The 22102-nt window shown below is 34.8% G+C and overlaps 1 protein-coding gene across 12 annotated transcripts in view; it reads left to right on the top strand.

The window, feature by feature from the left end:
- The first annotated feature begins 5505 nt into the window (after window positions 1-5505).
- LOC127640629 (plasma membrane calcium-transporting ATPase 1-like) overlaps window positions 5506-22102 on the top strand; it is a 31354-nt gene continuing 14757 nt past the window's right edge. For 6 of the 12 annotated variants that reach the window (XM_052123304.1, XM_052123309.1, XM_052123308.1 and 3 more), the window contains exons 1-5: window positions 5506-5695; window positions 16227-16424; window positions 17081-17338; window positions 18247-18372; window positions 19612-19827. In XM_052123304.1, the coding sequence (XP_051979264.1) occupies window positions 5506-5695; window positions 16227-16424; window positions 17081-17338; window positions 18247-18372; window positions 19612-19827 (988 nt within the window). Of the gene's footprint in view, window positions 5696-16226; window positions 16425-17080; window positions 17339-18246; window positions 18373-19611; window positions 19846-20356; window positions 20390-22102 lie in introns of all 12 variants that reach the window. The other 6 variants (XM_052123299.1, XM_052123298.1, XM_052123307.1 and 3 more) reach the window with 6 other exon arrangements.

Below are 22102 nucleotides of genomic sequence, written 5' to 3'. Positions count from 1 at the left end.
GTTGCAATGCATGCTGGGAACTCGCAAATCAGAAACACTGTTCAATATGAAATTGTTCGTTCTGACAACTCTGTTTTGGGGGAATATTGTTGGTATAATATGTTTTTTTATGTTTATGCATTGTAATTGTAAACTGTGACTAAAAAAACAAACAAACAAAAAAACCTGGATAAAATGCTGTATTTTTTTTTAATTTTTTTTACAGTATTTCCAAAGAACTGTTGTAGATGTGTTTGTGCAATAAAGTGAACTGGTATTGTCACTACATGTTTTCATTTCTGTGCTCGATGTATATATAACGCATATAACAAATTACATAATGCAAATTACACTGTTGTGGTGAACTTTGACGTGATCATTTGTTTTCTTATTAAATGAGCAAAGCAATGATCCATTTTGAGATATCGTGTTTGAATAGCTTATCTCCTAATATGTTTTGCGTTATTGAATCTATAAGTATGTGTTTGTCCAGTAAGAAAATCCGCTCATTCAATCTAATATTAGATGTGGCTGGACAGTGGAGCAAAAGCCTCCAATGCGATAATAATTTGTAAATCTCTTCTATATGGCCCTCGTCTTGCTGCCAGTAATAGAATGTCAACTTTATCACGGCATAGTTGTTCATCTTTGGCTGGGGGTATTTTGCTGGTCTCTGGAGATGACATCTGTTTCAACAAGGTCTGACACCTGTACCTGGGACATGCGATGGCCAATGGGAGTCCGAGTTAAATCCCGAGGCGTGCCTCTGACGTAAATGTTCTACAGACTAGCGCGCGCTGGGCGGGTCATTACGGATCGAGTTGTAGATGGACGGCGCGAGACTACTGATGCCAAGTGGAACTAACGCGCACCAGTTCAGAGTGAGTACACATGTAATGTAGAATGCTGACGCAATATGGGTAGATATAGTATTGCTTCAGATTTTGCAGTATAGGAACCAAATAACTTATTTTCTTCTGCTAAATGCCAAGTACAAAGGTGCAAAGTGGTAACTTGCAAATGTTACCTCAATGAATTGCTTCTACTTGAGCTAAGCCTTACTATTAGTTTTGTTAGTGTAGTGTATTCAGGTTGATTCAGTGATATTAATAATATTTCTGACTTGAATCAAACCATTAGATGTTACCACACGAAGCACATTTATTAGGCTACATGTTTTCAGCGTATAGTCATAGATAGATACTTCTTATGTAAGCTTTAATGTCATTATTATCAGTATAATGAGTTTAGAAATCGCGTCACAGATGTAAATGTACTGATATAATTCGGAAACATTAGAAACTTAATTACTGTATCAATACGGTTCTCTCCGTTTCTTTTATTATGTACTTTAAAAATATATATAATTACGGGGAGATATTTCCAGTTGTATCTGCACGCGCCATTTCGTGAATCGAAGGTAAAAGAGACCGGCGTTTCAAAATACACGATTGTCTCATTCTCTATCGCTCTCATTTATTAGCCTATTATTATTTTTTTTTAGATTAGTTTCAACTTTATTGTCATTGTGCAAAATACAAGTACAGAGCCAATGAAATGCAGTTTAATGCTCTTCATGCTCATGTAAAGCCCTCGCGACAGAGGGATCACTGGGGCCCATTAGCGCGCGCAACGCTGTTGTGTTGCCAAGAGGATTTTGCATCGATGGCACAGTGACTTTATAACTGCTTTGTAACATATGCTTCCTGCTTTGTTGGTCAATAAGTATTGCCTTTATGCTTTTTCAGCGGATATCATGTTTACATTGAAACATTAGTAATATCAATATATGTTTTATCCCTTTTAACATACACAATCAAGTCTTTGTATTCTTAATAAACGAGAGTCATTTTAGCTGTAGCAATTATTTATAAGCAATGGAGAGCTTTTACCTTCTTTATATTCAATCATAACTCACGGAAGTGTATTATGATGATATATAGCTATTTCTATGTTAATAAAATGGCTTAAATTAGAGAGTATTTTGACAGGGTTTTGTGTGGTGTTATTGTATGCAGCAAAGATATAGGCCTACTATTATATACATTATTAGATAGTGAATGTCCTGTCCAGATTGGGAAATACTGTATTATATTTGGCTCTCTAGAATGGCAGGTTATTCCTGGCACATTCATTTAGACTTCTCACTTTGTTGCCGACACAAAGATGATTATAAATGTATGATATTCCAGTTCTAGAGCATCATGCCCATTGCAATGTGACTCCAATCCCCATTCACAGCATGATTATAGATTTTTTTTTCATCAGTTATGTCACTTATCTTATAGATAGTATTAATAGGCCAAACACTGTTCTGTAAACATTCTGCATATTTTTCACTGAGCATTTGTTTGGATGGACTTTAGAGAACTGTTATGATGGTAAAAAGATACTTACATATTTTATATATTACAGTATTTATTAAAAATACAGTTTAATGAACCAGTAGGCATTATAATATTTTTGCATTACAGTTAACTTGAATATTATAGCTGTCTAAGTCACTGACAAATGATGGTATTTCATATTGTGCACATTGTCCCATCAAGTTTTGATAGAATTTACTGTATGACAACACCACATAGTACCGTAACTGAATATTTTCTCCAAGTTAAGCTATTTTATTAACAAATAAATAATTTCCCCATACAGAAATCTTATATTTAGCCATATACAGTATATTACAATAATATATTTGGGCATATACTGTGTGTGCATATTAAAATTCCACTTTTATTTGGGAAAAGTTACATATAAATGTAGTATTTATAAATATATGTAATATGTGACTTTTTATAAACATATTTTGCAATATTTAAGATTTCTGTCTAGGATAGCTCCCCCCAGATGTCTGAATGAACTTAGGGTATTTGGAAATGGTTAAATATGTTTGTCTGTATTCAAGAGTGCATATACCCTAACTCTACAGCAGTCATGGTTGTGTCTCACTACTGCCACAGATTGACTAATTAGATTAAGCAAGAAGCTTTCCTGAGATAATCATTCAGCAAGCCTTTTCCTCTAATAGAGACAGTGCTCCTCAAGACTGTTCATTGAAGGTCAAATCATTTTTATGAAGTAATGGAGGATTTATGGAATGTTACTTTGTAACAGACTTTATGTTGTCTGGAGTAACTGTAAGTGAGGAGTCACACAGTCTTTGCAGTTCTTTGAAAGTAGCTCTTTGAAAGCAGCACCTTAGGCCTCGGTTGGTATATGTGCTGTTTTTATCTCTTGTTGTTGAAGGAACGGATAGGTAAAACAAATCTGTGAGTACTTTTCCATCTGTTTTAGATTAATGATTAGATGTATGTCTTTTATAGTTCATCATGGAATTGAATGGGGATGCTTTGGTGTGTGCATCTGTTAAATAATGATTTCAATCATGTGATTAGCTAGTTCAGGTTATATTTTGTAGTTTCTTTCAATAGCTGGGAGGAAAGAGGGTATGTGATACTCATAAAAATAGTTTTGCAAACATGCTTTTAAACAGCTATAGAAAAATGAGGTGCTTTGACGTCTTGAAACTCTTAATTAATTAATTCAAGTAAACTAGACCACATCATGGTGGCCATGACCTTTGAGAGAGCTTTAGATGGTCACTGCAAACAGTACTGTTGTGATGTCTGCACGCCCCTTGGTTTCTTAACATCATTTACAATTTTTGCTTTTAATAATGCCAGACTTAATTGCAGATTCACTCAGAATGTATTCAATAATGAACTAATTTGTAAATGCACAAATTTCTCCATTTGTTCAATCGTTCATTATAGTGGTTTGTGGTTACAATGTTCCTCAAACATTTTGGTTAGAGCTCATTCTGGGTGTTAAACTTGTTTTCATATATATATATATATATATATATATATATATATATATATATATATATATATATATATATATATATATAGCATGCTGAAATGATATGATATATATATACTGTATATATATATATATATATATATATATATATATATATATATATATATATATATATATATATATATATATATATATATATTTGTTTTTTAGAAATGTAAGATTGAAGATTGGAATTCTCCCATTGAATTCCATAGACAGAATGTTCAGCTTTCTATCACTTACCTAAAACTTTAAGTGCTCCTTTGATGCCTTAAAAGCACTAGTATTGCCTTCAGCAAATGCAAATCTAGCTCATTTATACTTTCTTTTGAATGCCCTCTAAAAGTCTCACTCTTTGAAAAAAATGACTGCTTCAACACAACTTTTTGAATCATGTCTATTGCCTTTGGCAGCTCTCTTCTGGAGAAGCATGGCAGTTTTATGTAACAGAACTAATTTTAGCATTCCGTTCTTTAAGCAGTTCCACTGAAGGGCCATTATAAAAGCTGACTGTCAGTTTCCATACCTATCAACTTCATCTTTAAATAGTGGCATACTGTATGATGTGAGTTCTTTATTGATTGACAATGGTATCACTTGACCTGGCATTTGTGACAGTTCAAGAATACACTCATTATTTGGGCTGAGATGTGATGGCAAAAGGGATAAAGGCAATCAAATGTCTTTTCTTTGACTTCAAGTGTTCATCATTTTCATGTATGTTGACGTTGCAGTGATAATGTAATGTATGGTTTTGAGCAGGGGTGGGGAAAAAAATCTGAATTTAAGAATTGTCTCACTTTCATTTTTAAGTTGGGATTTTAATTAAATTAGAAATTTTAATTGGAATAATAGGAGGCAGAATTTACTGAATTGCGATTTACAGAAATTCAACATAGTCACACAACAGAGGAAATTCATTATTCCATCTCAGCAACGTGGGCAAGATGGGCAAATAGATAACTTCTTTGGTTTTCAGTTTATGGTTTCCAATTTGTAAGCTTGTTTCATGATGTTTGGCTCTGTTTTAAAGATTTCGGGAGAAATTTGAGCATGCTGGGAAATTAAATGAAAATTTGATTCATGGTCCATAATATCAGTGCTTAGTAAATATAATCTAAATGAAGTTTAGAATACAAACTTCTAAAGGTTCATATAAAAGTGCATTCAAGCTCTGTTTATTAATATAATTTAATGTTTCTGGAAATACTCCATTCACGTTGTGTACATGTTTATGGGTAAACCATACTGAAAATGAAATGCAATATTAAAAATGTCACTTAAATTTCATTCTGTTTCAATTTACAACTACAGTTCTGCATCCTGTTTGCCACCTGAATTCAAATTGTATTCATATTTAAAATGTATTCTTATTTTAATTCTACTATAGTGAACGGGAATTCATTCACTTTCTGTATTTTTGTTTTTGTTTCAGATGTTACTTGGTGTGCACCTGATGACTCTGATCCAACCATGATGAGAGAAGAAACACAGAAAAATCTAACGAAAATGTATTTTCAGGTACACTTGGTCTGTCATTTGGAGAGTTGCTTTTTGCATCCCTGAGGAATTACATCTGTTTATGGGAAATTTTGTCTCTGAGGATTTTGCTTGCCTCAGAGGAAGCCACTTCTCCACCGTTTTTTGGCGTGCTTCATAGAGATCATGGCCAGAAACTCATTCCGTGGGTCGAAGTACAAGGCAGAAGCCAATCATGATGGAGATTTTGGCTGTACACTCAAAGAGCTTCGCTCTCTCATGGAACTCAGAGGGGCAGACGGATTACAAAGAATCCAGGAATGTTATGGAGATGTTCAGGGACTCTGCTCCAGGTTGAAATCATCACCAATAGAGGGTAAATATTACCATTGCTTCTAGTGGTGCACCGATTTTTTTAAAAAGTGCCCTTTGCCACACTTTTGCAATTTATATTGTGTTGTTATATGTTTATGCCCCACACAGTAAAAGTACGGTAACACTTTATCAAAAGGTTCCATTTGTTAACATTATTTACAACATTAACATTAACTAATGAACTTAATGCTAGTTACAACATATACTATTACATTTTTAAATCAATAGTTGTATTAGTTTACATTAATTAATGCACTATGAACTAACATTGAACAATTGTAAAAATTGTAAAAACTAATATTATAATCAATAAAGGCTGTACAAATATATTGTTCATGATACCTAATGCATTAACTAATGTTAACGAATGGAACCTTTTTATAAAGTTGCCAAAATTACATTACAATTGCTGTGATTAGTTGTAATGTGACCAAAATTAATCTGATTTAAATTTGGATCCTCACAGAATAGGACTGAGATGAGGGGCTGGTGAGATATTGAGAGCACCCATATATTTTTATATGCATTTGCAGTCTCTTTATCCTCTCTGTGCTCACAGTTCAGCAAGTCAGAATAACTACAGTAATGATTCTAGAAAATGGGCAACTTAACCCTTGTGCGTCAATGAAAACATTTTACTCAGAGGTCAAAAATGTCCACGTCAAAAAACTGCCATAATAATGGGATATAATAATATTATTTTCCACTTTAAATTAGTTAATTTTGTAACCAACATAATTTCTGATCAGGGCCGGTTTTAGGCATAGGTGAGCTAGCTGGGATGGCAGCCAAGAGGATGCCTCTGACAATAGGGATCTCGCCTCAGGCTGGTCCTGATCATAACTACCAAATATTCATTCATTTTCATGAATTGAGCCCTTTAAATGGCAGTTTGTTTATATAATTATTATTTTCCATATACTAAATGTTAAGGGGAAATTTTGGGGTGGATTATCACAGTCTGGGATATGTCAAATGATTATCAACAACATTTTAAATTTAAAAAAAAGTCACTCAGTACCTTAGAGGACAAAAATGTTGCATCAAAAAACTGCTATAAAAATATTATATATTAATATTATTTTCCACTTTCACAGTTTTGCATCCAGTGTAGACAGACAAATCTCTTGTTGCTGGAAAACTGTTGCATCCAGGTTAGAAATTCTATATCTGTTGGGCAATCGAATAACGAAGTAGTATTCAACTCTGTAGAGCTGTAGAGGATTTAGTCAAGGTGGGGGTGGTGTAGCCTATAATTGAGAAAGATCTAGGCTTATGACACAAAGGTTATAGTTCAAACACATCAAGGGTTGATCCATGAACTATAACCATGTTGTCGTTGAGCATGACACTTATCTTCAGATCACTTAAGGTGGACTGTCCCCTAAAGTATTCACTTTAAATGCTTTGGAAGAAAATGTCAACTAAATGAATTGGTAATTAGGTATACTTTTTCAGTCACTTGTGTGAATAGCATTGTAGCTTCTTTCAAAAAACATATTTTGGCTTTGTAAGGCATTGTCAGCCTCTATCTTGTGTCCTGTGGTACAACTAATAGTGATTGTATTTTATTTAGCCAATTGCTAATCTTTTAACATACTGTTTTTGAGCAAATTATTGAGGATTGTCATCAAATATAACAGTTAAATTACCCAGATATATCATATTTCCAATCAATGGACTTAAGTCAGATTAAATTTTACATGAATGAAAAATGGAGGTAGACTGATAATGGGTTTTGCCGATACGGATAACTAAGTTGGTGGGAAAGGCTGATAATCGATCAAACGGCTGATATTTTTAAAAATAATTTAGAGAATGATGAAAAATTTTCTTACTAACTTACAATGATGGACAGAGAGGCTACAACAGTCCAAAATGAATAAAATCACAGATGCAGTTTATTGTTTAACCAAAATCCCAATAATAACCAGCAAAAAATACGATTTGGTACATAACGTGTGACTTTTAACTTTAAACAAGCCTGAGAAATACCGCAACTCGTATTTTGAAATGGAGACTTGTCTTTGTTACAATGCTCTATAGTTTAGTAGGCTATTTACCAAATTAAGCTTTTTATAGCAACCAGAGTAAGTAGTAAAAACTTAGTGTAAAAGTTTTTATGTCTCGTATTAATTTTATTTAGTTTGGTAACATATTCCAAAGTTGAGAACCCTTCACAGAAAAAGCCTGTTGCCCCTGTGTCTTTCCACAATAGTCAATCCTACAGTTACCATTCACTGTGCTCTTGCTTAATCTGCTACCATACATTTAAATAACACCTGTGGGGCTTTATTATTATATTATTACATTTAAATACAAATTTTATATATCATTTTAAAACTAAGAAAATTATGCGTTTCTTTTTTTAAATATAACAATATCGATTTGGTTTATTGTCCATGATTTTCAAAACCTGATTATATAGTGATATTTTTATTATTGTGGATTTAATGTTTGAGTCTAACTGTGATACAATTTGAAATATGGGACAAAATTATTGCATACATAAAAAGCTGAGCTTTAAATTCTACTGTCTGATCAGTTTCAAACAATTTCAGCTGATCTTTAGTTTTCAAAAGTTTTTTTAAATGTGTCAAATTTGAGTTGTAAATCAAAAATAATACCTAAAAACTTTATCTCGTTTACCTCTTCTATGTCTTGTATCTCAATTTTCATTTTTGCTTTCTATTAGAAAAACACATAGAAACTGTTTTCCTAACATTCAAACTTAGGTGTTTTTTCTTTTTTCGAGTGACTGGGATACTCCCTAAACTTGAGCTTTTCAGTTCTCTGCTACCTTGGCAGGTGACTTAGCTGATGTATAAAAAGCAATGTTGTCAGCATAAAGCTGACATTTAATATCTTAAACTTCAACTGAACGAAATAACAAAATATGCACTGAAGGAAAAGAAAATAGATATTTTTACAGATTTAAATACAGAAAGTTCTCACAAGGTGTCAGTGATGGTTTTTATTTCACCTCGAGAAGCTGCTGTTACTGAACAACCAAGAAAAGAGGAAAAAAAATAAACAATTGGCATAGATGTTCCAAAAAGCAACTATTGGCACCAATTAATTGGTAAACCGATATATTGGTCTACCTTTGAATTAAATGTTAGGTATAAATGTACAGTCTGTTCAATGAGTTGTACCGTTGTGTACCTTCGTGTTGATCATTCAACTGGAAAAATTCCAGTGGACAATAAACTATGGAAAACATGTTTTTTGAAACTCAATGGGCTTCATTCATGAAACTTTCATACATACGGTATGTGTAAATTGGGAGTATCTAATTAACATGTAAAATAGACCTTTCTGAGAACATTCCTCCGTTTCACAAATGTTATGTACACCTAGGTTGTTTTGTTAAATCGGTTGCATGTATGTTAATGAGTTCCAAACATTCATAAATAGGGGCGTGTGGACGTTCATTCACACCATAATACATGGCCATGAAAACAGCATATAAAAGGAAGGCACCAGACTTGCTAATAAATGCTCATTACCATCTATGCGGAGCAGTAATTACATTGTTTTTATGAATGAAGTGCATTCACATCATTAAAAAAAAATAAGTGATGAACTTACTCTCCTTCCATGTTTTGTCGTCATCTGTGGCTCTTTTCTGAATCAGACAGTCCAAGAGGTCAATAAAAATGGTTTGACATGAAGCTTTAGCGTTATTACGATCCCTCATATAGGGGGTGAGGGAGTAATAAAATAAAAGGTTTCAGCCAACCGCCAGACCAAAAACACATGCGACAATGAAAAGTAGACGCTGTTGTTATTTAACAAAAATAATTCTTTAAAGTTAAAGCAGCAATATATTTGGCTTTAGGGTAAATAAAGGTCCAAAACAACTAACAAAACCCACTTACAGATAAATGTATATACCAGGTTACCCCTACAGGTTGCTGCATTAAACTAATGACACAAACGAATTAACACAAGAAAACAACATAACACAATTCGCTGTGGAGCTTGTTGATCTGCGAGCATGGAGATAAGTGACCAGCCCGAAGACACAACACCCTCCTTTCCAGAGAGCAGCTCTCCCGATTATAAACCGACCATGCCAATTAGTCAGCCAGCCATAATGACTGTGGGGTGGAGTTATCCAATCTTTCAATCATCACATCATTCAATGATTCGGTCCTAGGAAATCACAGCACAAACACAGGAGAAAAATAACACATTAGAAAAAGGCAAGCAAAACAATACACAGCACTGGATGTGTAAAAAAAAATGCCCACATGAGGAGGCCCACCACAGTTAACTTTTTCTTGTTTAGTTGAGAGCATCACCAGCTTCATTGGTGAACATTGTCGGGTAAATCATGATAGGAACAGTGATATAATTCCAGATTACAGATTTGCAAGATATACTACAGTGTGCAGGCCTTTTCTATTTTTCCTGTTATATTGTGTACACACCTGCCCGCAACGGTGTATTTATAGGTTTAACAGTATTAGGATAGACGATATGTTATCAACAGAATGTGATTTATCGATGCCTGTACTAATTTAGGAAACCTTAATTATACAGCTCATATCAAATGAGAAAACTGTCCAACCAGTCATATTAGGGCATTCATTTTTTCAAGAAAATCAAATACAAACTGCGTCTTCACATGACCTTTTTCGCCCCATGCCAAGCTCAGTTCGGAATAAACTATACTTTAAAGATATCAATGCAGCTGCAATGAAATTTTCGCACCTGCATATCAATCTACATCTTGATGTAATCCTCATGATCACACAGCATGTTTTCATCAGATGAATGGGAGGCTAAACAGTATTAAAGTGTGACGCGACTTCCAAGCCATTTGCGCATCACAAGCAGATCAACTATTTAGCCCTTTTTGGTGAATCGCACCTGCAGAATCCAAAACCTTTTTTCCAGGTTTAATTTATATTTTAAATAGACTCAGATTTTTGAACCCCACGATGTGGGTTTATGATTTCTCTTTTAATCGTTTAATGTAGTTTTGAGTATATTAGTGTACCTGTATGCTGGGTTGGAAATCTCAAAGATTAATAGTGGTGTTTTCCTTATTACATGATGTTTTGTTCTGAAAGCAAAAAGAAACAAACACGGAATGTAGGCTGTCATCCGTACAGACTGACCGGAGCAAAGCGGGCATGTTTATATTTGCGATTAAAAGAAAGGGAAGCGTGCCGGCTCGTGATGCATGAATGGACTGCATGCGCTGTAGAGTCTGTTGGGTATACTGCAGTTTCGTCACATTTTAACTTTATGTTTAGCCTCCCATTCAGCTCATGAAAACATGCTTATTGTTTAAAAATAATATTTTGGGTTCAATACAAGTTAAGCTCAGTCGAAAAGCAAAAATCTGGGTTATAGTTAGGCAATTACAATGGAAGTCAATGGGGGCCAAATTTAGAACATTAAAAACTCACTTTTTCAAAAGTATAGCCAAAAGACATAAACAAATGAGTGTTGTTAACATGATGGTAGTGTGATAAAATCATTTAATAACCTTATGTGAGTAAAGTTATGGCCAATTTTACAACTTCGTTGCCATGACGATGTAATATCAACAAACCCTAAAATTACTGCAAAAATGAGGATTTAAACAACTTTACAGCTCAAATAATACATGAGTTTTAACAACAGAATTAATGTAAGTGCTTTTATAAAATTATAAGCTTCCCATGTCTGCCTTTAAACCTTCAAAAAATTGGTCCCATTTATTCCATTATAAGTTTCTCACTGGAACTGCAATTTTGGAGAAATGTTTGTGGTAATCAACATTATGCCACAAATGCTGTCGATTGAACTTAACTTATGTTGAACCCAGAATATTTCTTTAAGGTAATTTTCACGCATTCAATTATAAGTTAAATATTTTCATTTATTATTTAATCAAAATGTAGCCTTGTCATTGCAGTTTACCTGAAGAACACAACATGTTTGGATATCTTACACACGATTTACACGTGGTCAGGAGCAGCTGCAAATGTACCAACTAACATTTTGAAAATACGAAAGCTTTACGAATGATTTACACACACAACAAAATAGTTCTGCTCCTGTTTAATGAATGAGGCTCATTCAACATATCCACGTATCCAAGCTTTTTACTGCCAGGGCCAGGTCAATGTTATGTTTTTAAGGGGGGCCGGAGTGAGCCTACGGTATTTTTGTCACAGAGATTATTCTTCTGGTTTTATTACATTAATTAATTTTACAATTAAAATGTATTCCTTGAACATAATTTTAATATTGGTAACTTTGCTGTATTTATACATTTCTTAGCAACTTGCTTTAAAATAGGCCTACTTTGTCATTGCATAGATGTTATCTCTGTTCACTGACATGTGCATATCAAGACATGAAGAGGGGGGAAAAGGTCCAGTCATGTCAACAGGTCTTTTATTATAAGTTTTTCTATCATAGGCTAACGAGATAAAAATTTAAATCTGTGTAATGTGTTACATCTTAGCCTACTTCATCTTAAATCAGTGGATCCATCTGTTGGTTTGAAGAACTTGGAATAGGTACTCTGTACAGTGGTGGTGATTTCGAATCATCTCAGTGACTCAAGTCTTTTGAATATGTTGACCTAAAAAGATTCTCTCAGATTAGTTTATTGATTAGTTCATTGACCGTTTCTGCAAGTTATGTTTTTGCGTTAAATGACCATCTTTTCCGCTTTGACCGAAAAAATTGCACAGTTATTCACGATCGGAACTAGTCTAATTATCATTTATAAAAATTTGCATGTCAGCACTACTAAGAGTTTTCAGCACTGGAGAGTGATTAAGCATCATAAGCATTTCCCCACATGACAACAAATGACAACAAAGCATATCTATCATATTGTGCAACTGCTGAGCATGACTTTTTATCAAGCAATACAAAAAAAACAACAATACTAGCCTAAAAATTATAATGAGTTTCAATATAGTCAATATGCCATTGTAAAAGTTGTTTATCAATCCATTGTTTTCATAATTCATCCAGCGCATTTTCTTGTTGAACGAGATTGACTGATTCATTCATGGTGTTCGCGAACAAGGGTACTAATGCATTCATTTGGTTGCTCAAACGACTAACTCAAACCACCGACTCGGACTTCAGTGAAGGGGCGTATTCCTTCAGTGGGTGAAATCAATGATATGCTCCTTAACAGACTGCACTTGAATGCTATTGGATCACACTTACAGTTTCCAGGCATGAAAATCCAACAGAGCAGTCTCGCGCTTCCAGTGTGGCCCGGTCAAAATGTTTGTCAGGCATGGTTCCACATACTGGTCAAAACATATCAGAGGGCTGGATTTGGCCCGAGTGCCATAGTTTAACCTAACTCTAAACTAACTAACCCTAACCCTTGACCTAGAATATAAACTTTTAGCTAAATTACAGCTGTTCTTCTCTGCCAAAGAGTTTTATGACATTATGCTGCCTGTATGATTTTTACGGTCCTTTACGATTTTTCTTTTCAGATTGTAGGATATAATCCAAGTGAGATCTTGGATTGGAGATACTGCTGATTTTGCCCTATGACAAATTGTCATAATCGTGTCCAAGATTGTACAGTGTGAACACAGCTTTACTTGCTTCGTTTTTGAACTAGTTATGAAGGCCAGGTCATGGATTGTCCCATCAAAATGTCCCCCTTTTTCATTTTATTCATCTGCTGTCTTTTTGCAGTTTAGACCAATCCCTTTTCATATGATTTCAGCATGCTCAACTTCAATCATTTGTCTAACACCATGATCAGCTTATGTTCCCCTTGATAATTCCAGCAAAATATGTTTACACTCTACTCTTGTGCATTATAAAAACACAGTATGTCTGTCAAGCGTTTGTTTGAGTCATACCTCCTATTAAAATTGAATCTTGATTTTTGGTTTATTAAGTAAGGTTTAAGTTTGATTTTAGTCACTAGCTCAGCCATTTTTACAGTGATTTTGATATGCCACACATTTAGCTTGGTTATGTGTCATAGCAGTCAGCCAGTTGATTTACCTCATGTAATCCCACTCACCTCAAACTGCAGCACTGAGACAGGCTCTTCATAGCTCTGCTTCACGCCATAATCTCACTGGCTGCAGCTCTGCTGCACGGAATTTACAGTACATTCATTTTTGCCCTTGCCAAGAGTGGGTAAAACCTTTGTGGGGGCAGAGAACTAGCATTCGTAATCGAGCAAAGGGAGGAAGAGAGGGATTACACTATGTTTGTGTTCATGCTGTTCTCTTGGTCACTTTAGAGTTGAACGTTTAAAAATGCAATCCAATTGTTTTTGTTTAAATGGGACAGATCACCCAAAATGAATATTCTGTCATCATTTGCTTATCCTCATGTTTTTCGTAAATTAAGCAATGGCAGAATTTTCCTTTTTGGGTGAACTTTATCAATAAAAATACATACAATTTTAATAAAATTCTAAGTTTTAGACATAATGATGCAATAATGCACATCAGTCATTTTTGAAAATTGTTAAATCAGCATGTTTTACCACCCCTGTACTATTTTAAAATATTTCTTTTTTATGTAACAACTGCTAACTCAAAATATATAGCTTTACTTATAAGTTGATTTAGAGATGTTTTGGTGATCTAAGACCCAGATTTCATTCTGGACCCATATTTTATATTGGACACCCAGTGGCGGTCAACACAGTTCTGAAATTGTTTATTGTACAAAATTGAATTTCGATGGTTTCATGCTCTTAGCAGCCAATAATTCACTGCACAAATCACGGACAACACAAACCACGTTTATCCTTTTTTGTAAGTAACCCTATATTTAAAGTAGACTGCCTCATGTTTTCTTTTACCTTACATAGTTTTGTTCATTGTTTTCAATGATGAGGGCATGTCTCACAACCTGTTCATATTTGCATCTGGCAAATTTGTCTAGCTTCTATAAAGTGACAGTTTTGAACAGAAATATTGTAGAGTTAAATTGGACTTACAGACTTTGGCATCAAAAACAAATTCATGTTTTTTTCTTTGTTTTAAAAGTGGATAAGCTGATTTATTTAGCTATCCTAAAATTGCACCTTCATTTGGTTAGATGCACCTTATTATTTGCATTTAGCGTGGATTTTCCCTCCTGTCCGCCACCAAATCAGAACAGACCTGCAAACTATTTTTGGGTTAAGGTCGAAATAATGTATACATTTTTACTGATTATTGATGGAGCAACATAATTTTTGTGAAAATAATTAATAATGGAATGTTGTTTCGATTAAAATTCTGTTAAAAAAAAAAATGTGGTGAGGGAGCCTTTTACCCCACACTTGGGGTAAAAGGCTCCCTCACTTGGGGTAAAAGGCTCCTTCATTTGGGGTAAAAGGCTCCCACACTTAGGGGTAAAAGGCTCCCACACTTGGGGTAAAAGGCTCCCTCACTTGGGGTAAAAGGCTCCCTCACTTGGGGAAAAAGGCTCCCTCACTTGGGGTAAAAGGCTCCTTCATTTGGGGTAAAAGGCTCCTTCATTTGGGGTAAAAGGCTCCCACACTTAGGGGTAAAAGGCTCCCACACTTGGGGTAAAAGGCTCCCTCACTTGGGGAAAAAGGCTCCCTCACTTGGGGTAAAAGGCTCCCAAACTTAGGGGTAAAAGGCTCCCACACTTGGGGTAAAAGGCTCCTACACTTAGGGGTAAAATGCTCCCACACTTGGGGTAAAAGGCTCCCTCACTTGGGATAAAAGGCTCCTTCATTTGGGGTAAAAGTCTCCCACACTTAGGGGTAAAATGCTCCCACACTTGGGGTAAAAGGCTCCCTTACTTGGGGAAAAAGTCTCCCTCACTTGGGGTAAAAGGCTCCCACACTTGGGGTAAAAGGCTCCCTCACTTGGGGTAAAAGGCTCCCTCACTTGGGGTAAAAGGCCCCTAGGGGGGTTAAATTGATATAGTGTATATACAAGGACAATATATAGGGCACAATTTGTCAACTAATGCAAATAATTTTGAAACAGAAAGATGCTTTTTTTCAGAAACAAATTAAGATGATGCCTACTCAAAATATCTTCTTCAGAAAAAAGTCAACCATTTCCTGTTAATTTCAAACACATTTGGCATTTTATTATACCTCAAGTATTCTATAAATAAACTAATAACTATTATGATTGGATGAGTGTGAGCCCACTAAATCATAACAAATCTATTCGCCCCACTTAAAAAAAAAAAAAGGAATGGGTTCAATAGGGGTCTTTAGCCCCTCCAACAGGGGGGCTTTTTACCCCAAATACTGTCTTTTCACTTATTGGACTATTATTGATATTTTTATTATTATTTAATGACCTTGAACAAAACTGAAAATGATTCATTCATATTTTGTCTCCAAATAAATGTTAATTTCAGGGATTTTCATTTGCTACATAAATTTACAACATTTAAAAAAATAATACAAATTAGATCAAATTGGCTCAAAATCAACCCATAGAGACCACACACAAAGATATCATGGAACAGGGCTTTTTATGGCAGAAATTCTCAATATTTTTGTTATCAAAGCAGTACTAATGTTTCTTTTGCTCTTTCCTGCCTTCTAGGTTTAAGTGGTCATTCTGATGACATTGCAAGAAGAAAAGAAGAATTTGGAAAGAATTTTATACCTCCAAAAACGCCAAAAACATTCCTACAGTTAGTGTGGGAAGCGTTGCAGGATGTGACTCTAATTATATTGGAAGTTGCAGCCATAATATCCTTAGGCCTTTCCTTCTATAAACCTCCTGATGCTGAGAGAGAATGTGAGTATTGCAGGGATGCTATGAATAATATGCCTCGATTTATATTGCTCATCGCTTCTGTTGAATAACCATGAATTTGGAATTGTCACATTGCCTAGAGAGGACATCTTGCTATTATGTATTCAGCTCACATTTCTAATATATTTTTACCTGAGTGCATGGTGTACATATAGAATTAAAATCCTGTTCCTCACTTGCTGTACAAGTGCAACTAATGGTCCTTGGTATGATATTAAAATTCTATTAATATCATACCAAATATGTTAGACTTTGTTTAAAAACAGAAATGGTGAATCTTTGAAAAATATCCTGGCCAAAGTGAATGAGGAAAGGGCCTTCCATTTTCAGTGAATAATGGCTTAAATTCATGTCTGTTTCTCACTTGTGAGTTTATGAGAATGTGAGTTTATGTTTGGCTTAGAACACATGGAATATAGCGCACAAGTCATATAGACTACTTTTATGGTGCTGGACAGCCCCAGTGCTCATTAACTTTTTATATGAAAAAGTGTGGACACGATATTCTATTCCATATTAAAGGATATTCATTTAAAATAGCAAACTTTTCATTTAAAATAGAAGTATCTCCTAAATTAACACATTAAAAATGTTAGTTGTTAATGTGCCTATTTTAAGTGAGTGTGTTATTGGTGCAGACTGTGGCAGGGCAGCTGGAGCAGTTGAGGATGAGGGTGAGGCAGAGGCAGGGTGGATTGAGGGAGCTGCCATCCTCCTGTCTGTCGTATGTGTGGTTCTCGTCACTGCCTTTAATGACTGGAGCAAAGAGAAGCAATTCCGCGGGCTGCAGAACCGAATCGAACAAGAGCAGCGGTTCAGTGTAGTCCGAGCTGGACAGGTCATTCAGATCCTTGTGTCCGAGATCGTGGTTGGAGACATCGCTCAAGTAAAATATGGTAACATAATAATCTTCCTTGAGAGTCATCTCTGGTGTTTATGTTGTAATCAGACTAGAATAATTGCATAATTCCCCCTTTGCTAAATAACAATGCTTTCATTTTACATCAGGGGTTTTCAACAGGAGGTCCATGTTGGTACTGCTGGGGCCCTTCAATTATTGTTTCATCTCAAAATAATTGTTGTGCTAAAAAATGAATAAAATGAAAATATGAGTTAATTAAACGCAAAAGCTAAAGAAGCTAAAACACAGCTAAATGATTCATTGTCCCTCCCATATTTAAAAATGAATTAAAATTAAAATGCAAAGTACAAGTCTTCATCAGTGATTGGCTTTGTGATGGAACCATCATAACAATGTTAATACATGAATATTGTACTAATCTCATGTTATTATAGGCCAGGCTTAAAATGCAACAATGTTTGTACAAAATGTGACAGCGGATCCCTGCTGTTCTCTTTACCCAGGACTGTTAGAGGGATAGTTCACCCAAAAAAGAAAAATAAGTCATCATTTACTCACCCTCACGTTGAAAGACTTTCTGTCTTCCATGGAACACAGATAGAGATATAAGGCAGAATGCCTCAGTTACCATTCACTTTCATTTTATGGAAAAAAGATGCAGTGAAAGTGAATGGTGACTGAGGCATTCTGCCTAACATCTACTTTTGTGTTCCATGAAAGTCCTGCAGGGTGAGTAAACAAGAGTACATTTTCATTTTTGGGTGAACTATCCCTTTAAAGTATGAAATACAGTGTTGTCCTTTGTTTGTTTTTTGTTGTTATTTATTCTTTTGCATTGGCAGAGCCTCACTGCTTGATTTAAAGCCTCTTTTGGCATGTGGTACAAACATCTGTCTGTTGTGTCTCAGACGAAACCATCTGTCCAATGCTCTGTGCTTGCAGGTGACCTCCTTCCTGCTGACGGTGTGCTAATCCAAGGGAATGATCTCAAAATTGATGAGAGTTCACTCACTGGAGAGTCTGACCATGTCAAAAAAACTTTGGACAAAGACCCCATGCTGCTTTCAGGTTTTGCTTTACTTTATTTAAACAATGGAAAAATTCTGGTAACAAGCTAAGTAAAAGTTTGACATTGTAATTCCTACACATTTTTTCTAATTATTTGATGAATAAACACTTATAAATGCCTGGTATAATTTAAATATAAAGCATTACTATAGACAGTGGAGATATGTATATTCTAACAAAGGGACTGGACAAATATTTAAAATCTCTTAAGCAAAGCGTTTAAATGTGTTGTGAAATCTTGTACATAATATAAAGCAAATGAAGTATTGAATGACTATTTTATGAGTAACAGTCAAAATGTATTTCATTTATACATACAATGTACATTATTCAATTGATGTGTTTGACATAAATGGTTATTTAAAAAAAGCCCTCATAACAGCAAAAAAGACCCCTATAAGTCATAACCTGGAGGCAAATGTTGCTTTTTAAAGGAATCGTTCACCAAAATATGAAAATTCTCTCCTCATTTACTCACACTGATGACATCCCAGATGTGCTTGACATTCTTTCTTCTGCTGAACACAAATTAAGATTTTTAGAAGAATATTTGAGTTGTGTTGGTCCACTCAATACAGGTGAATGGTGGCCAGAACTTTGAAGCTACAAAAAGCACATAAAGGTAGAATAAGTTATCCATATGACTATCCATTATGTGGTTAAATTCAGGTCTTTGGAAGCGGTATTATAGGTCTGGGTAAGAAACAGATCAACAGATATGTCAGTACTTTTTGACTTAAAATTCACCTCCCTGCCCAGTAGGTGGCGATATGCACAAAGAATGTGAATCGCCAAAAACTAAAGAAAAACAATGTGAAAGTGAAAGTGGAGATTGATAGTAAAAAGGACTTAAATATTTATATTTTTCTCACCCACACCTATCATATTACTTCTGAAGACATGCACTAAAACCACCCAAGTGTTATGGATTACTTTAATGCTGCCTTTAGGTGAGTTTTGAGCTTAAAATTTTTAGTTACATTTCCCTTGCATTGAATGGACCAACAGAGCAGGATATTTTTCAAAATATCTTCATTTCTGTCCAGGAAAAAGTCATACATATCTGGTATGACATGAGGATGAGTAAACAATGAGAGAATTTTAATTTTTGGGTGAACCACCCCTTTTTAAAATTAGACAATACTATGTTGCTTTTGGCTTTTAGTGTTATTTATATGGTCACATTAAGTCCATATAACATAATATGCTTTTACCCCTATTTTAACTTTGTTACCTCAGGCACACATGTGATGGAGGGCTCGGGTAAAATTCTGGTCACTGCAGTGGGCGTGAACTCTCAGACTGGCATCATCTTTACTCTGCTTGGAGCCGGTGAAGATGATGATGATGACAATGAGGAGAAAAAAGAAGAGAAGGAGAAGAAGAAAAGAGAGAAGGAAGAGAAAAAGAGAGAAAATGAGAGGAAAAAGAAGGAAAAGAAAGAAAAAATGAAAAGTAAGTTGCTCAAGCTGCGTTTCTAAAACGCATTTCCAAAAGGGTTAAAAAATACTACAGTTTGTACTACTAAAGATTTAATTTCCCCCTAAAATACTCATGTTTCCCTTTGAACTATTTTAAAACAATTCATTTGAAAATCATCAATACACATTTGGCTAGAGACTGTGTAACAGATCTGAGTGACTGTACAACCATAAAACCATTTAAGATATCTGTTATCTGTTACATATGGAGCTTCATGCTTCAGGACCCGGACTTTCCTCATACAAAAGTAAACAATTATGTCTTTACAAATGTGCATTTCATTTTATTTGCATTTATATTACTTATTTTATTTTATTATTTGCACTTAGCATTGTTATTTCCTGCTGTCCACGACCCAATCAGAACACATGACCCATTTTTTGGTCGCAACTCACCAGTTGAAAACTACTGCTTTGAATATAATGCTTCAGATTTCTACAAAGTACATTCAGTTAGTAATCTTGTCTCCTATTAAAATCATAGATTTCTACTTTTCTTACAGACAAAAAGCAAGATGGAAGAGATAAAAAGAAAGGTGAGGATCAGCACTTGTACTTGAATTGGATGTCCTAACATTCCCTGTAATCCACTCATAACTTGCAGGAATATTACAGGAACTAGCTTTCACTGACATTGTTCAGTCAGTAGTTATGCATTATGTGTTGTGGTATCTTGAGTCTTTAAGTTGTGAGAATGTCCTGTGAACATATGGTTGGAGTCAGTGGCTACATGACAGATGCTCTTTGCTCTTTTCATGGTGATTAGCAATAAGAAGATTAGAGTCTTTGGTCTGACAGTGTTGATTTTTCTTCTTGTCCACTCATAGACAGGCACACACATGAACCATCCAATGTGTATTTAAGTGTGAATTAGCTTTTGCGCCTTTGTGTGTACATTAATCTGCTATAAAGATTATTGTAAAATAGTAGATATATGACAAATGTGTTTCTCATCAACAACATCTCAAGATCTATGATTTATGATCTATGAGTCAGAGCACAAATTAGAAGAAATTGGTTCTTCACTGATCCTATGCTTTTTAGATAAAATGTCCAGCTTATTTATTTTGTGAAATTAGCTTCTTTTATGGGAATATTCCAGGTTCAATACAAGTTAAGCTCAATCGACAGCATTTGCCACATAATGTTAATAATCACCCAAATTAATTTCGATTTGTCTTTTCTTGAAAAAATTTTTAAAAAGCTAAAATTTGGGTTACATTGAGGAAGTGAATGGGACCAATCTGTAGACATTAAAATACTCACTGTTTCAAAAGTATAGCCAAAATGTAAACAATATGTGTGTTAATGTAATTTTAGTGTGATAAAATTGCTCATGACGACGTAATGGCAAAAAACCTGTAATCCCAGTAATTTAGTAGTCACACAAAAACGCCGAATTCAACAAATTTACAGCTCAGTGAGATTAATGCAGTTGCTTTTGTGAAAAAGTTTGCTTTACATTTCTCCTATTAAACCATCAAAACATTGGCCCCATGCAGTTCCATTGTAAATTCCTCACTGTAACCTCAAATGCTTTTTTTTTTTTTAAGATGATTGAAAAAATCAAGTTGAAGTGATTTTTTGGTTTTGTGGTAATCTACATTATGCTATAAATGCTGTTTACAATTAGGTTCCATATGTTAACATAGTTAACATGAACTACAATGAACAATACTTCAAAAGCATTTATTAATCTAAATTCATGCTAATTTCAACATATACTAATACATTAAACTGAAAGTTGTATATGTTAACATTAGTTATGTAATTCACCATGAACTAACATGAACAAACAATAAAAAGATTTGTTGTTATTAAATCACATTATCAAAGTTTTTTTTTTGTGATTAACACTTTTTATTGATTCTTATATATGGTAGAGTATAAAGATAAATATATATGCAGAATCAACTTTTAACCCCAATTATTTCCCTTTCCCTCTCCCAATCCCCAACCTCACCCTGACCCTCAGCAAATATTCCTGTGGTCAAAGCCTGAGTTAAAGACATATATAGGGCGGTTGTGGCTCAGGTGATTGAGCAGGTCGGCCGCTAATCACAGGGTTAGCGGTTTGATTCCTGGCCCACATGCCAAAGTGTCCTTGGGCAAGACACTGAACCCCAAGTTGCTCCCAATGGCAGGCTAGCACCTTGCATGGCAGCTCTGACGCCACTGGTATATGAATGTGTGTGTGAATGGGTGAATGAGGCACAGTGTACAGCGCATTTGTAACCTCTAAGGTTAAA

The sequence above is a fragment of the Xyrauchen texanus genome, chromosome 49 (genome assembly GCF_025860055.1).
Source record: "Xyrauchen texanus isolate HMW12.3.18 chromosome 49, RBS_HiC_50CHRs, whole genome shotgun sequence".
Taxonomy (NCBI): Eukaryota; Metazoa; Chordata; class Actinopteri; order Cypriniformes; family Catostomidae; genus Xyrauchen; species Xyrauchen texanus.
This window is presented reverse-complemented; position numbering and strand designations above follow the sequence as displayed.